The sequence below is a fragment of the Lathyrus oleraceus genome, chromosome 1 (genome assembly GCF_024323335.1).
Source record: "Lathyrus oleraceus cultivar Zhongwan6 chromosome 1, CAAS_Psat_ZW6_1.0, whole genome shotgun sequence".
NCBI classification, from domain to species: Eukaryota; Viridiplantae; Streptophyta; class Magnoliopsida; order Fabales; family Fabaceae; genus Lathyrus; species Lathyrus oleraceus.
Genome location: NC_066579.1, coordinates 156,834,603 through 156,848,597, shown reverse-complemented (window position 1 = coordinate 156,848,597; position 13,995 = coordinate 156,834,603). Strand labels below are relative to the sequence as shown.

At 28.6% G+C, this 13,995-nt stretch overlaps 1 protein-coding gene across 2 annotated transcripts; it reads left to right on the top strand.

Annotated features, from left to right (window-relative positions):
* The first annotated feature begins 2,564 nt into the window (after nt 1-2,564).
* On the top strand, nt 2,565-8,801 carry LOC127123666 (cystinosin homolog). 2 transcript variants are annotated; one of them, XM_051053868.1, is made up of 8 exons: nt 2,565-2,728; nt 2,805-2,937; nt 4,193-4,282; nt 4,880-5,004; nt 5,622-5,664; nt 7,383-7,500; nt 7,592-7,641; nt 7,777-8,801. In XM_051053868.1, exons 1-8 carry the CDS (start codon nt 2,607-2,609, stop codon nt 7,945-7,947), a joined length of 852 nt encoding a protein of 283 aa, XP_050909825.1. In that variant the 5' UTR covers nt 2,565-2,606; the 3' UTR covers nt 7,948-8,801. The 2 variants fall into 2 exon arrangements, with proteins under 2 accessions (XP_050909825.1, XP_050909829.1); XM_051053872.1 differs by lacking the exon at nt 4,193-4,282.
* Nucleotides 8,802-13,995: the final 5,194 nt, after the last annotated feature.

Genomic DNA, 13,995 nt, shown 5'->3' with positions numbered 1-13,995 from the left:
TGAGAACAATATTGTATATGAAAATAAGAGAATACCTTTTATTAAAGTCATCTCTAGAACTTTGGATATAAGTGTCTTCTAACGAAAAAGGAAGATGATAGACTTTCTCAAAACCAAGAGCATAATATTAAGGAGAAGATGGACAAGACTTTCAAAAAGGAGAATATGGATAACATAAAATACCTCAAAAGGAAAACTCCAATAAAGCGAATTTGGGGAACGAACTGAATCGCAAAGATGATGATATAAGACTTACCAACATAAAGATTTGATAAGAAACAATAAGAATGTTCAGGAGATACTTGTCAGAAGTAATAATGCTATCAAAACCTCTACTACAACTAACAATAATCATGGAAGGCATGAAAATTCTAATCTTGAAAGAGACATGCGTCATAATAACAACAACAATAATGTTAAGGGCAATAGGAACAATCAAAACAAAGGCAAAGAGATGCAAGAAAATTTTAGAGATGAAAGTTATAAGCACCAGCTTAATGCTATCCTTAATGGATCAGGATCCAAGTCAGGAATAAAAACCATAGACAGCGAGATGCAACATTTGAACAACATGATGAGCAACTCATACATTGAAAAACAAGCAAAGAAGAACAAATTCAGAAAAAATTTAAGCAACATGCAAAGAAAAACCAAACCAACTACTTTGAAGATCAAGGAAAAGAAACATTACCTTTTGAACAACATAGTGGCGAACAAATTAGACGATAGTATAATCTTTCAAAAACGTCATAACAAAGACGAATGAGTGCATTGTAGATCGGATCCTACATGGTGATTAGTGGAAAATGGGGTCTCTGAGCGGTTTTCAAAAATGAGGAAGGTAATATTATAGATTAAATAGCAAAAAGCGTATGAATGGTGAAAAAAAATCGATGGAAGATGAAGCAATATTGGTGGTTATTGCGGTGAAGAAAACTAGAAAATAAGGGTTTCAAAAAATTATGTTTTATTCCGATTGTTTGAATCTAGTCAAATTGATGAATGATGATAAAACAAAAATACCCTGGAATATAATGGATGGATTAATTCATAGATTTCAACAGGGTTGTTTGAGGTTCAGAGAAACTAGGGTTTCATACTTGCCTAGAAACCAAAATGAGGAGCCTCATTCTTTAGCTAGACAGATAATGATTTCAGATATGAGTAGTAGGACCAATAATCCTACTGAATGAGCCAAAGAAACAAACAAATATTATGTAACAAATAACAATAATAATCAATAAGTTGTGTTTTCAAAAAAACAATAAAAGACTTGAAAAATTGCATTTAACGAGGATAATCACAATCCTAAATTTAATTTGTTTTTTCTCATGGAATAAAACTCCTAAAAATAATTTTTTTCTTAAGAACACTATATCATAATTTTATATTTAATGTGTCTAATATAAATTATTTTCAACTATCAATTATCAACAAATATTTTTTTTTTATTTCAATATCTTTATGATTTTCTTTAAATATATTTTTCCTACACAAAAATGTCTTACGTGTTTATCAGGTTTATCAAATCACTCAATTCTATAATCATGTATCAATCTATCATAAGTTTTGAAAAAAAATCTGTAGAGTAATAACAATGGAAATAATTCATATATTTTTAATGGTTTTTCATAGTTGTAGATGTGGTATATTTATAGATAATAGACTTTATCTCATGGATTTAGACAAATTATCTTCTAAAAATACACTTTTTTTTATTCATTGGATGATAAAATGAGTAATTTTGGAAGACATCATTATCGATTTGTAGGAGATCTGTTTGAGAGGAAGTTGGATTTGGAAAAAATTATTGAAAAAGGAGATCTTAGTTTCTAATTAAGGAGATTTGAGTGTGAAAATTCATAGTTCAATTCTCATATACAGCGTCAATATTCTGCAATGGAACTAGAGTTGATAAAAAAACGAGGAGATAAAACTTGTTGTGGTAGTTTTAAGCTTTTGATACGGTGGAATGTGAGCTAACATACAAAGTTAACGCTCCATCGCTCAAATCAATATGAGAGTGAAAATTGATGTGAGAATGAAAATAAATTTGAACACTTGAAAAATGACATGTTTTCCTTCTTAAATTGAAGAAAGTGTTGGCAATTGAAAGCATGTGGCAAAGTGTATATAATGGTCAACCATCAAATTGATCTAAATGATCTGTAGTGTACTAGGGTGTAAAGTCGTCCGCACAAAGAGAGAAAATAGTTTATATGTTCTTGGGCCTTTTCCTTATGAATCCAATAGACGGTCCAAAACAATTATTATAATAATAAATAGATAACATTTAAATTCTTTTTAATATAATTGAAAAATATTTACTAATATTAATTTTAATATGTAATAATTTTTTCTTAAATTTTCTTTTGAAAAATACTTAATTTGTATAGAGTTGTCTTTAATTTTTTATGAAAAGAATAAATGTTTTATCCTATCACGTATTAATTTGAGGTATAATCTCATTAGCTATTAACAAAAAGTTCAATAGAAGACGCAACAAAACTTTTTGTTTGTATTCATAATTTTTTTTAATTACTTTTGAAATTTCTTATATATATAATATATATGCTTGTGAATGGGAGGATAGCTCATTTGATAAGATGGAAACTTCATGGAACTCTGATATTCTTAAAGTAGAATATAGTGTGTTTGGATGGATTGCTTTTGTGGCTTGGTCTACTAGTTTCTATCCTCAACTTTTCATGAACTTCTCAAGAAAAAGGTATTCAATTTTCTCTTTAATATCATTATTTTATCTTCTCTCTTGAAAACAAGATTGTTCACTTGTAAAATTGCAGTGTGGTTGGTTTGAACTTCAATTATCTGCTACTCAACAACACCAAACAATCCTTATATCTCATCTACAACGCCTCTTTGTACTTCAGTTCTACTCTTCAGTTTCAATACCACAAAAAATATGGCTTCGATCAGGTATTTAGTCTAGTTTTTGCCGCATTCACGTTGTTAAAATATTATTAATTTTTTTTATTTTGATTGCACGACCCAAAATAAATAAATTTGATTTTTGTTTAAATTATCAATTTTAAATCAAATTGTCCAATATCAGACGAATTTCAAAATTGAATCGATTTTTGGTCCACTAATTCATCACTTATTCTCTTCCATCTTCCTCTTATTCTACGTCTTCATAAAATAAATTATCTTAAATTAGTCTCCCCACAACAATGAAACAATAATGCTGAGAACTAAAGTTAATAATAACATAGCTGAAAGGACTTATCTTAAATAATATAGAGAACAATGATGTAAGTGACATGGGCAAACAATACTTTAATTATTTTAATATTTATTTAATAAAAAGATTCTCCCTTCATTTTTATTATAAGTCTTTTGTAATTTTTCAGATATATTAAAAAATATAATAATTATGATATAAAAAAGATAAATTACGAAGGACTTTACAAAATTATCATTTATTGATGATATTGAAAAGACAAATTAATATAATTTAAAAATAATAAATATTTAATGGTATAATAAAAAAAATAATATTAATAATTTATTGATATTATAAAACGACTTATATCATGCTATTTTTTATAGCTATGGAGATAGTAATTTTTTGCAACATAATTATTAAATTTTCAAAAATATATATAAAAATAAAGGACAAATAGCCTCCTCACTTTTTCAAAGTTTCACCTTTTCAAATTTGAATTTGGGTCTATTTTATTGAGATAATATTAAATATTTTTAATTGTTGAATAAAAGTATTTTTAACATATTTTTTTATTGAGTAAGAAACATATTTTATAATTAAAGATGAAGAAAATAGTAACTTTAAGTTGTAATTGCATCTTAAAGCATCCATGGACTTAACTTTAATTTGTTTATGTTTTGAATAACTCCAAAATATATACCCACGACCAATAATACAACAATGTGCCACCAAAACTTTTAAGTACATGTATGTTGGTTCATATTTGAATCCAAAATCATTATACAACACATTATTGTTTGAACATGTCTAAGATTATTAACCGTTTAATCTAAATTGCAATTTAAAGTGCTACTATTTTAGTTATTTAAAGTAATAAAAGTAGTCACAATTTTTTAGTTTTTAATGGTATATGAAATTATTTAAATTCAGTTCTTACTAACATACTTTGTAAATTCTTCAGTTAAGAAAGTGTGTAATTAATATTCTTTTCCCTTTCTAACGTAGATGATACCAGTAGCTGCAAATGACGTTGCTTTCTCTATTCACGCTGTTCTAATAACTACAATATTGTTGTTTCAAGTTATTATATACGAGGTATTCTTTCACATTGTTGGATATATTATTATTATTATTATTATTATTATTATTATTATTATTATTATTATTATTATTATTATTATTATTATTATTATTATTAAAATTATTTTTTAAATACCATTTTTTATACAAAATACATTATGTTCTAATTCTATAGTAATAGTATTACCTATTGAATATATGGGCAAAGTGAGTTGAACTATTGAAATGTGTGATAGATTATACTATTTATATTTAGTTATTTAAGTTAATTTATAGTATTTATTTTTAATTTTCATTATAATTTTTTTAGTAAGGTCAAATGATTTTTGATTTTTTTTTTAGTAATTATTAAATTTTAAGTATTTAAAAATATTATAAAATTAAAAGAGGTTAGCCAATTATATTTAAATTACTAAAAGATACAAATGCCAAGAGGTATCGAACAATAATGCACATACTTTTCTAAATAAATAACACCAACACATCTGACGAATATCACTCACAAACATTATCTTTAACATTTTAAATTATATCTAACTAGAATCGCACAACCATATAATATAATATTTAGAAAGCTAATGATTACATATATTTTGTCAATTTTTGCTGCAGCGTGGAAATCAATCAATATCAAAAATCACTATGGGAATTATTACAATGGTGTGGGTAACTGCTGGAGTTTGTTTCTTCATAGCATTCCCTTCCAATTCATGGCTTTGGCTAGTTACTATCTTTAAGTGAGATATACTTTTATTTCTCTCATATTCTGTCAATAAATAAATAACTTCTAACAAAAACAAGTTAACGAATAAATAAAATATTCCCTAGTTAATTTTTAAATCTAAGACTAGAGCATCAAATTTAAAAAGCACAACAAAGAGAATAATAGTTTCCATACTTTGTGATGGACTACTATTAATAATTTGACGCATTTACACCATCAATATTATATTTTTGTTTTTAAATATTTGTATTGGAATATGAATAGTTTATTAGACGTTTCATATTTCAAGAAAGAAAACAAAAAATTAAATTTAAGATGACTAAATGTTAGGATGTCAATTGTTTAAGAAAAATGATTTTTCTTTTTACTAGACCTTCAATTTATTAAAGAAATATTTTAAAACTACGATGGTTCACACTTTTATATAACCTTATCAAATTAAAAATTAGTCATCCAATTAACTTGTAGTTAAATCAACTTAAACCTAACAACAAAGTCTCATCAGTTCTTTTTTTGATTTACTCTAGGGGTGAAAGTTTAATATTTTAATCTATGTCGTATGTCACTAAAAAAAAATATTTGGTTATATTTCAACTTATATCTTAATATTGAAATGGATATTTTATGCAGCACAATGCAAGTACTCCTAGCATCAATCAAATATATTCCCCAGGTTAGAATTGATTTCTTTCATTATGTTTTCTGAATTGAAAAGTCATATGCATATAATAATTTATAATTAAAATGTAAATCTTACTTAACCTATACTTTAGCCAATGTTATCTCAACTAGTAAGATTGAACTATATTTCATCTATATTAAGTTATTGGACTATTTGTTATTATAAACTAGATCTGACTTATTAATTTTCAAAAATTGAGTGTGTTTCAAAAAAAACTTAAAGTGAAAGGAGAATATCTCGGAAGAATTGACTTGGTCAATAGTCAAAAGTGGTAAACATTTGGTAAACACCGATCAACGGTTAATATTTGGTTAACAATCTTCGACGGTCAACATCATAGTTGATTCCGGGGAAGTTTGAGTAGATTTGTGGATTAGGCCTATAATTCCAACTCATTATACTTTTAGGATATTATAAAATATTGTTCTATGTCACTTTTGTTAGTAAGATGAAAGAAATAGGGAATATGTGGTAATTCTAGTGGGAGAAACATAAAGAGGTAAGAGTAAATTTTTTTATGATTTATTATTTTAAGAATTTGATAGACCTTTGAGAATATTGAAGGGGGCCGAAAAACACTTCTAACAACCTTGAGTTTGCGTGATTCTAGTATCGAGAGTTCGAGAGATTGGAAAAAAAATTAGGTAGAAAATATGTTTTGTTTTTAAAAATTTGGAAGACCATTTTCTTATAACCCATCAGTAATATCTCATAACAGCGTTTGAAGTATAGTGATTTGGAGAGAGGATCTCTTTCCATAATAGATCGGTTTGATTGAAATGAGTAAACAAATCCTTTTGTACTCATATTTTATCTTATTATTCTTGCTCGTTTGTATTTGCTAACATCCTTTATGTGTATATTAAATTTGCTTTAGACAATTTATTTTGGCTGTCATTGTTCTTTACACCACATATCAAAGTTCTTGGTATGATTAATATATCATCAAATTTCACAAGAAGTGACATCCAATGTGAGGAAAAAGGATTATGTTTACGAGTGAGCCTTATGATATCTAAATGGGATATATAAAAAAATTCGCATACAACAATTTAGAGTTGTAAAAAGTGAAGATGCAAGCAATATTAACTCATATGTAAAAGAATTGATGGCTGAGGCATTAATGCTTGCATGCCTAACATAAGTAGAGAATATCAAGATGGTATATAAGGCAAGATGTCGAATTAACTTATGCCTTATAATTTTTTTAAGTGAAGTCGCGAGAGAGACAAGTGTGGTTCGATGTGGAAATTTCTTTAATTAATGTATATGATCAAGTCTTTGGCTAACATGTTAAATCTAAAACAATAAGTCTTGGGGGAAAACTTATAGAGACAATGATAGAAATTTTTAGGATTTATTGTTCTAAGAATTTGAATTTATTGGAATATTTAATTGGATTTATAAACATTTCTAAACACATTGAGGTTGTGATTCATATACTGATAGTTGAAAATATTGAGAAACACTTAACTGATATGTGTTTTATCCCGTAGGATTTTACTTTCCTATGTTCTTATATTCCTAATTATATACATTTTGATAAATCTATTTGAATTGTTGACTCAAAGGAAATATAAAATATTTGTATTAAATGTTAACCTATTTACTTCATACATTTTTTAACTAGTAAATTTGTTAATATGCCAAATCAAATCTTGATCAAGATTAAAGCAATTGTAACTATAATGTTAAACCCCAAAATACAGGCAGTTATGAACTTCATGCTAAAGAGCACAGATGGATTTTGCATTGGAAATGTGTTCTTAGATTTCATCGGAGGAATATCAAACGTTGCTCAGATGGTTACACAATCAATTGATCAAAGTATGATTTTATTTTCAAACTCACAATAACTTTTGATGCATCAGTGCATACAATGAAACATTATTAATTTTTATTTGTGTCATTCATATAGACTCTTTGGTGAATTTCTATGGAAACCTTGGAAAAGTATTGTTATCCCTGGTATGTGTTTTTTCCCTCTCATTTATTTTATTATTAATTTATTTCACAATTATTAATTAATTTTAAAAAAAGTTTTGTTACACCAAAAAATTCTTAATTGAAATAGTTACTAATGTATACTATACAAATTTTCAGGTGACCCTTTTCTTTGATATTCTATTCATGTTTCAACGTTTTGTGCTTTATCCATCAAATAAAACATCATTGATTCCTCTTTCTAAACTCAATGACAAAGTTAACGAGCCCCTCATAAAGTCTCTTAATCAGCCATTAGCAACAAATTTGCATGTAGCTGAAAATGTTTGAATTTGATATTAATGCATATAATTAGTCTCCTGTATGGTATTAGTATGTACAGGTAAAGTTCCTCTAATGCATTTGAAGTCTTACTTCAATGGTAAGAGTTTAGGTTTGTAATTTCTCGAAAACTATTGTAAAATAATCATTAAATGCCACTTTAATTATAATAACTATTTTGTAAAGAAATGTGAAGAAAAAATTGAAAGGAATTTGATCAAGCCTAGTTGAGAATAACTATATTTTGTTTTATGAACTCTAGAGTTTATATTGTTGACACACAATTCACATCGATCCTTTGCGCTAGTTCTAGATAAGGTATAATATGTCCTTTAATTTGAATTTTAAGAGAAAAATAATCCTAGTTAATACTAGTTTAACATTTATCTACAAGTTTTATATGTATTTATATATTATAATTGTAACACCCTCGTTCCTTAATCCCGCTTCTAGTCTCTTAATGGGTAAATTAGGATTAAAGTATTTTAATTAGTAGAAGTAATAGCACGATATGATTTAGAAATTTATTTAAATCAAAATCCAAATTTACAAGAGAAATTATCATTTTTCTCCTCATTCTCCTCCTTGCAAATTCTCCTCATTCTCCTCCTTGCAAATTCAAAATCAGGAGTGATATAGAGAGAAAGAGGGCGTGTGAGTTTGAGGAAGAGAGGAGGAGAGTTTGTTAATCAAACAAGTGCATGCTGTAACCTTGAGGAAATTGAAGTAGAATCAAGATAAAAATCTTGGAAAAGAGACTTGAAAAGTGGAACCTTCCTCGTCATCATCTCCATTCCTTCTCACAAATCGAGGTTTCCTTAAGAAGGCAGGATTCTAGTAAGTTTGATTGGGAGATAAAACCTTTAAGCATCAGAAAAAATATAATATTATTTGGTATCGTTTACGTGCCTTAAGTATCTTTTGTATTTTGATGTTTTACAATTCGATTATTTTTCATTGTGTATATGTAATTTGTATGTTATTTCAATTTATCGGTAAGATTGTAAAGTTTCTTTCCATTTGATTATAATCATTTTGGATAAATAATTGTACCACTGAGAACGATTTATATTTCATATTATATTAATTTAATCCTTGTTGTCTATTTCCTTTTTGAGTTTATGAAAGTTACTATTTTATCATCTTTACATGAGTAGCTTGAATCACAAGTTAAAACTTTTGAATTGTGATGTTTTGGTATTTGATTAAGATCATGTGTAATATTTGATTCGAATCATTCACCCATTGAAAATTGGAATTACATTTTGGATCAATTGATTCAGATCAAAAATTGAACATGATTCGAATCATAATGTCATTTGATTCGAATCAAGTGCAAATAATGATTCGAATCATTTGCTTTAAAAAGTGTCTCTTTTTTATTCTGTCCAGATTGATTCAAATCAAATTTCCTTATTGATTCAAATTAAACCATAAAAAACCTAATTTTTCATCACTTATTTAAATGATTGTTTCTTTTGATTAAAGTAACAATTGTGGGAAACCTATGGTCATTCATAGACACAAAATAGTGATTTTTGTATTCTCTTCTTAGTGTTTTCATATTTACACGATTTTTCTCTCTTCTTCAAAGCACAAACCTTTTGATATTGAACTCATGCCAATTCTTTATTTGTTTTTGTTGCATCTTATTTTGTTCAATTGAGTTGTTGTTTTTGTGTGACTTTGATAATGAGTTTATCAATCTTGTTAAGGATTTGATCAAGCTCTTGATAACCATCAAGAACTAAGACCCGCTCATCTAGAAAATGTTTTGAACCTAGTGTGTGTGTCCATCATTCATCAAAATAAAATTACTTGACTAATCGCTCGTAGTGTCAGTTGTTATTGAGATTATCTAGCACTATTCACCATCTTCATCCTTAGTCTTTTTCCTTGTTTATGGACCCTCCTCTAGAGATTAAGTGTAAGGGAGACTAATGGTACATTAGGGTATCTAATGTTTTTGTGTGTAACAGTGTTTTATTGTAATAGGTGCAGGTATCGTTTCTTTAGTGCAATTTTGTAGTGAGGAGTTATCTAACAAGATGAGAGTTTCCATTATACTCCAAGGAAGACTTTGGCAGAATCAAGTATCAACGGTCTGTAAGGAAGAGTTAGAAGTTCTTCTTCTTTGCTGGCATTAGAGAAAGAATGCTCTCAAACAAAGTTGAGAGTTGTCCAATATACGCTTAGTTAATAACAATCACTCAGAAAAGAAATAGGTTCGTTCAGGGCGATTTCACACACGAATACTTGGAGCAGGTTATTGTGGATAGTGAGGTTATTGGATCAAGATCTTGAGGGATCTTGTATTGTGTTAGCAGTTTAGTGTTTACTTTATTAGAAGGGATTATCGTATGATCGTTCTTTGTAATCGAAACACTATAATCATTTTCTTATCATAGTGGAAGATCATGATTATGTTCCAATGGAATCATCCATTGAAGAGTGCATGTAGGCATAACGAGGATGAATTCTGAAGCACTATATATATATATATATATATATATATATATATATATATATATATATATATATATATATATATATATATATATATATATATATATATATATATATATATATATATATATATATATATATATATACTTGGGTATCTTTCTCTTTTCCTATCCTTTTACTTTACAGGTATTCATTCATTTCATATTTGCATATTTCATTGATTGTATACCATATAGGTTAGATCGTGCTTATAATGATTTAATGTATAAGCTTAAGTTTGTGGTGTATCAATCTTAAGGAATCATCACGAAGTAAATTATGCATTTTTTAGAACATCTAAGTAAGGTGTTTTTAAATTGCTTCGTTTAAAACGAATTTGAACGTCATGTAAATGGCTTTGCACTATAGGTGAGCTATCTCATGGATACTTCATGTATCATTTCATGTGGATTGATTCATTGAGATGCTTCCAAGCTCTCGTTTTTGTGTTTTGCTTATGCACTTTTCAAAATCTCTGATTTCGTTATGCGGGACCTAAAAAGTTTTTCAAATTGTCTGAAAGTATTTTAGGTTTATTCAACCCCCCTCTAGACATGCTTGTTTCCCTATCCTCACCCAAAAATTGGTATTAGAGCTCGACTTTTGATCAAAGTCTAGCGACTCCAAAAGTTGAGGATATGGTTCCTACATTCCTATATGAGTTTTCTTAAATGGAAGCTTATGCAATTCAATGAATACCTATAAAACTACATTGAGTTAACTTTGTTTGATTAATCATTGAAATGCATTACATAGATTAATTTAAAGTAGAACCTTACTAGAATTTTCTTCAAGGCATTAATTATACTTAAGATGTTCTCTAAGTGTTGATTCATCCAGGATTTAACTAATAATTTTTCTGAGATATGTGCAGTTTGTTTGTAACATTGTTTCTTAAAGGTTGTCCCTGATTGATCCTAATTTGAACGTTATGCATTCAGACTACAACATGCTAGAAAATATTATGAGAAAAGGAATTAGAAACAAGAACATCGTTTGGTGACCTAGTCTTCCAAGTTCGTTATAAAAAAAGGGAGATGATGACACTTTTGTGACTATTGGCAATGATTCTCCGAAGTTTTAAATAACTACAAAGATTCAAGGAATGTACTTGAAGTTCTTATCAATGTTCAAGAGTTGAATCAGTGATTCGAGATTGACAAGTTGAGTTAATCAATAATAACCATAATATTGTCGTTTCAAGTTCATCTGAAGCCTTATGAAGGAGAGTATGTGTAGCGGTAAATTCATGACCATCAAGCCATGGATAAGCTTAACGTTAATAAAACCAAAGGAAAAGGGAAAAGTATGAACAAAACCCAAAGATAATAAGTTTTCAAATCAAAATTAATAAAACGGAAGAGATTACAGGTAAGGGGGTTGGTTACAGAGAGGGAAGGTGTTAGCATTCAAAGTGTCCTAGGTACTCCTAGGGAGCCCTTTTATGTGTGCATGTGTTTTTGGTATAAATGATGTTTGAGAAAAATAGAGTGTGGGGGTGAGAAAAGAATTCATTGATTATATTTTGATGTTTGACAAGATCTTTGGACTTGTGCCTACGTACCAACATAAAAATGAGGGATTAAAACCTCGTAGTTCATGGTAAAAATTTCAAAATAGACAAATTGCTTTTAATAAAAGTTTTAATGAAAAGGGCACAAAAGGCCAAGAATTTGAATGAAGTTGTTAGTTTTTTTTTTGAAATTTCAAGTCAATATAATTAAGTTGATTTACAAATTTGATTTAAGAAAGAGTTTGGATATTCAGTGGCATAAGGCCAAAAATTCTAATTATTAAAATATATCTAAGTTTGAAATCACAAGCAAAGAAAGCTTTTGAAAAAGGGGAGGGATTTTGAAATTTAAGAAGTGGGAGGAGATGAAGAGACTACCCTAAGCACAAAATTAAAAGTTAAGAGTTGAAAAGATCTGACCAATGGGATGCAATCCAACAAACAAGAATGTCATATAGAAACCTATTTTCCCTTAGACTTTAATCAAGTAATAATCAATAAGTAAATGGGCAATATCCAGACATCATGAAGATCAAGGCATCAAATAAAGATGTCCACATCCAAGCAAGAAAATCCAATAGCTAGAAGTCTTCATTGTCTTCCCATGTACCAGATGTAATACTCCTTGATCAACTCAAAGCAAAGCATCAGACACATGGTTAAAATAACAATTAGCACAAAGATAGAGTAGCAAATGAATTCAAAAAAATCCAAGGGTTTGTATCAGATGAAAGAACACTTCAAGATAGCTCAGTCTCAGAATGTTGGCATTGGCCAAGTCCTTTTTGCATAGGGAATGTTGCCTAATCCTAAGTCCAAAAGTTCAGATCAAGATCAACAGTCCATCAGATGTTTTTTTAGGGTTTTTGTTGTTATTAGATGTTTTAAGGTCCTAAGACCACAAACAAAAATCAAAGTACACAAACAATATATAAAATCACAAGATATGGCTCAAGTGAGCAGAGTGAAAATGGCCTAAACATAAATAAGTTAAATGAAATGTAAATGTAAATGAATGATAAATGGCTGAAATTTGAATTGCATAAAATAAATGACTTGAAAGTAAATCAATATTAACAAGAATTCTTCAAATGTTATTCAAAAGTTAGTCAAGTGTTAGCAGTGTTTTTTTTAATTGATTAAGTCATTCTTTGGAGAACACTCAACCATTCATTCACGAGTATGGATCCTTAAACCAAGACATCTTCCATGAGAAGGGCTCGAACTTGGATAATTCAACAAGTATGCCACTAGTTCCCATGAAAGGAAAAAAAGGTAAAGTCTCCATACAATGCCATGAAGAATGGGAGACTTACAATCTCACTTACTAGAATGCTATGCCTTGAGGGTCAAATTTAGCTCTATGTTAAGCAATCGTAATTAGACTTATGTAGAAGTCATAACTATATGAGGTCGGGCAATAAAAATTTAGGTGTTAATGCATGTTAGAGATTTGGTATGAAGAACTAAACTCCTAAAACATACCACACACTAAAAGAAAAGATCAAGAGGGAGGGACCTATCTCAATCATACTTGTATTGATTCATCTGACACAAGGTCATTGATGAATCAATTAGCCTTTATACATTAGAGATTTTATTGGTCAAATGAGGGAATGGGAAAGAATATGGATGAAAATAAAGACGGAGGGGGATATAGAAACACAAATTGACCAAGGGAGGATTTTCATCAAATCAAAACCATCCATTCATTTTGGGAGATGAAATGTACATTTCATCAATCCCCTAAATCCAATGGTTTTGATCCAACAAAAGTCAAATCAACCTTAACCTATAATGTTTCCTCTTGGAACATGCCCTTGCAAGTTGAATTTGAAATTTCTAAAAGAATAAAATTTGGAGAGGACATCTTGAAATGGATCATGAAACTTGGATGGCATTCACATCATAAAAATTGAGTTAGTTATGGTCTTTGGAAGTTGACCTTCTAACTAGGGTTCAGACAAAATGACCTATAATCCTTCATCATAAAAAATGTCTTTCCAAGCAAAAATAGCTCTTGACCTAACCATGAAAGT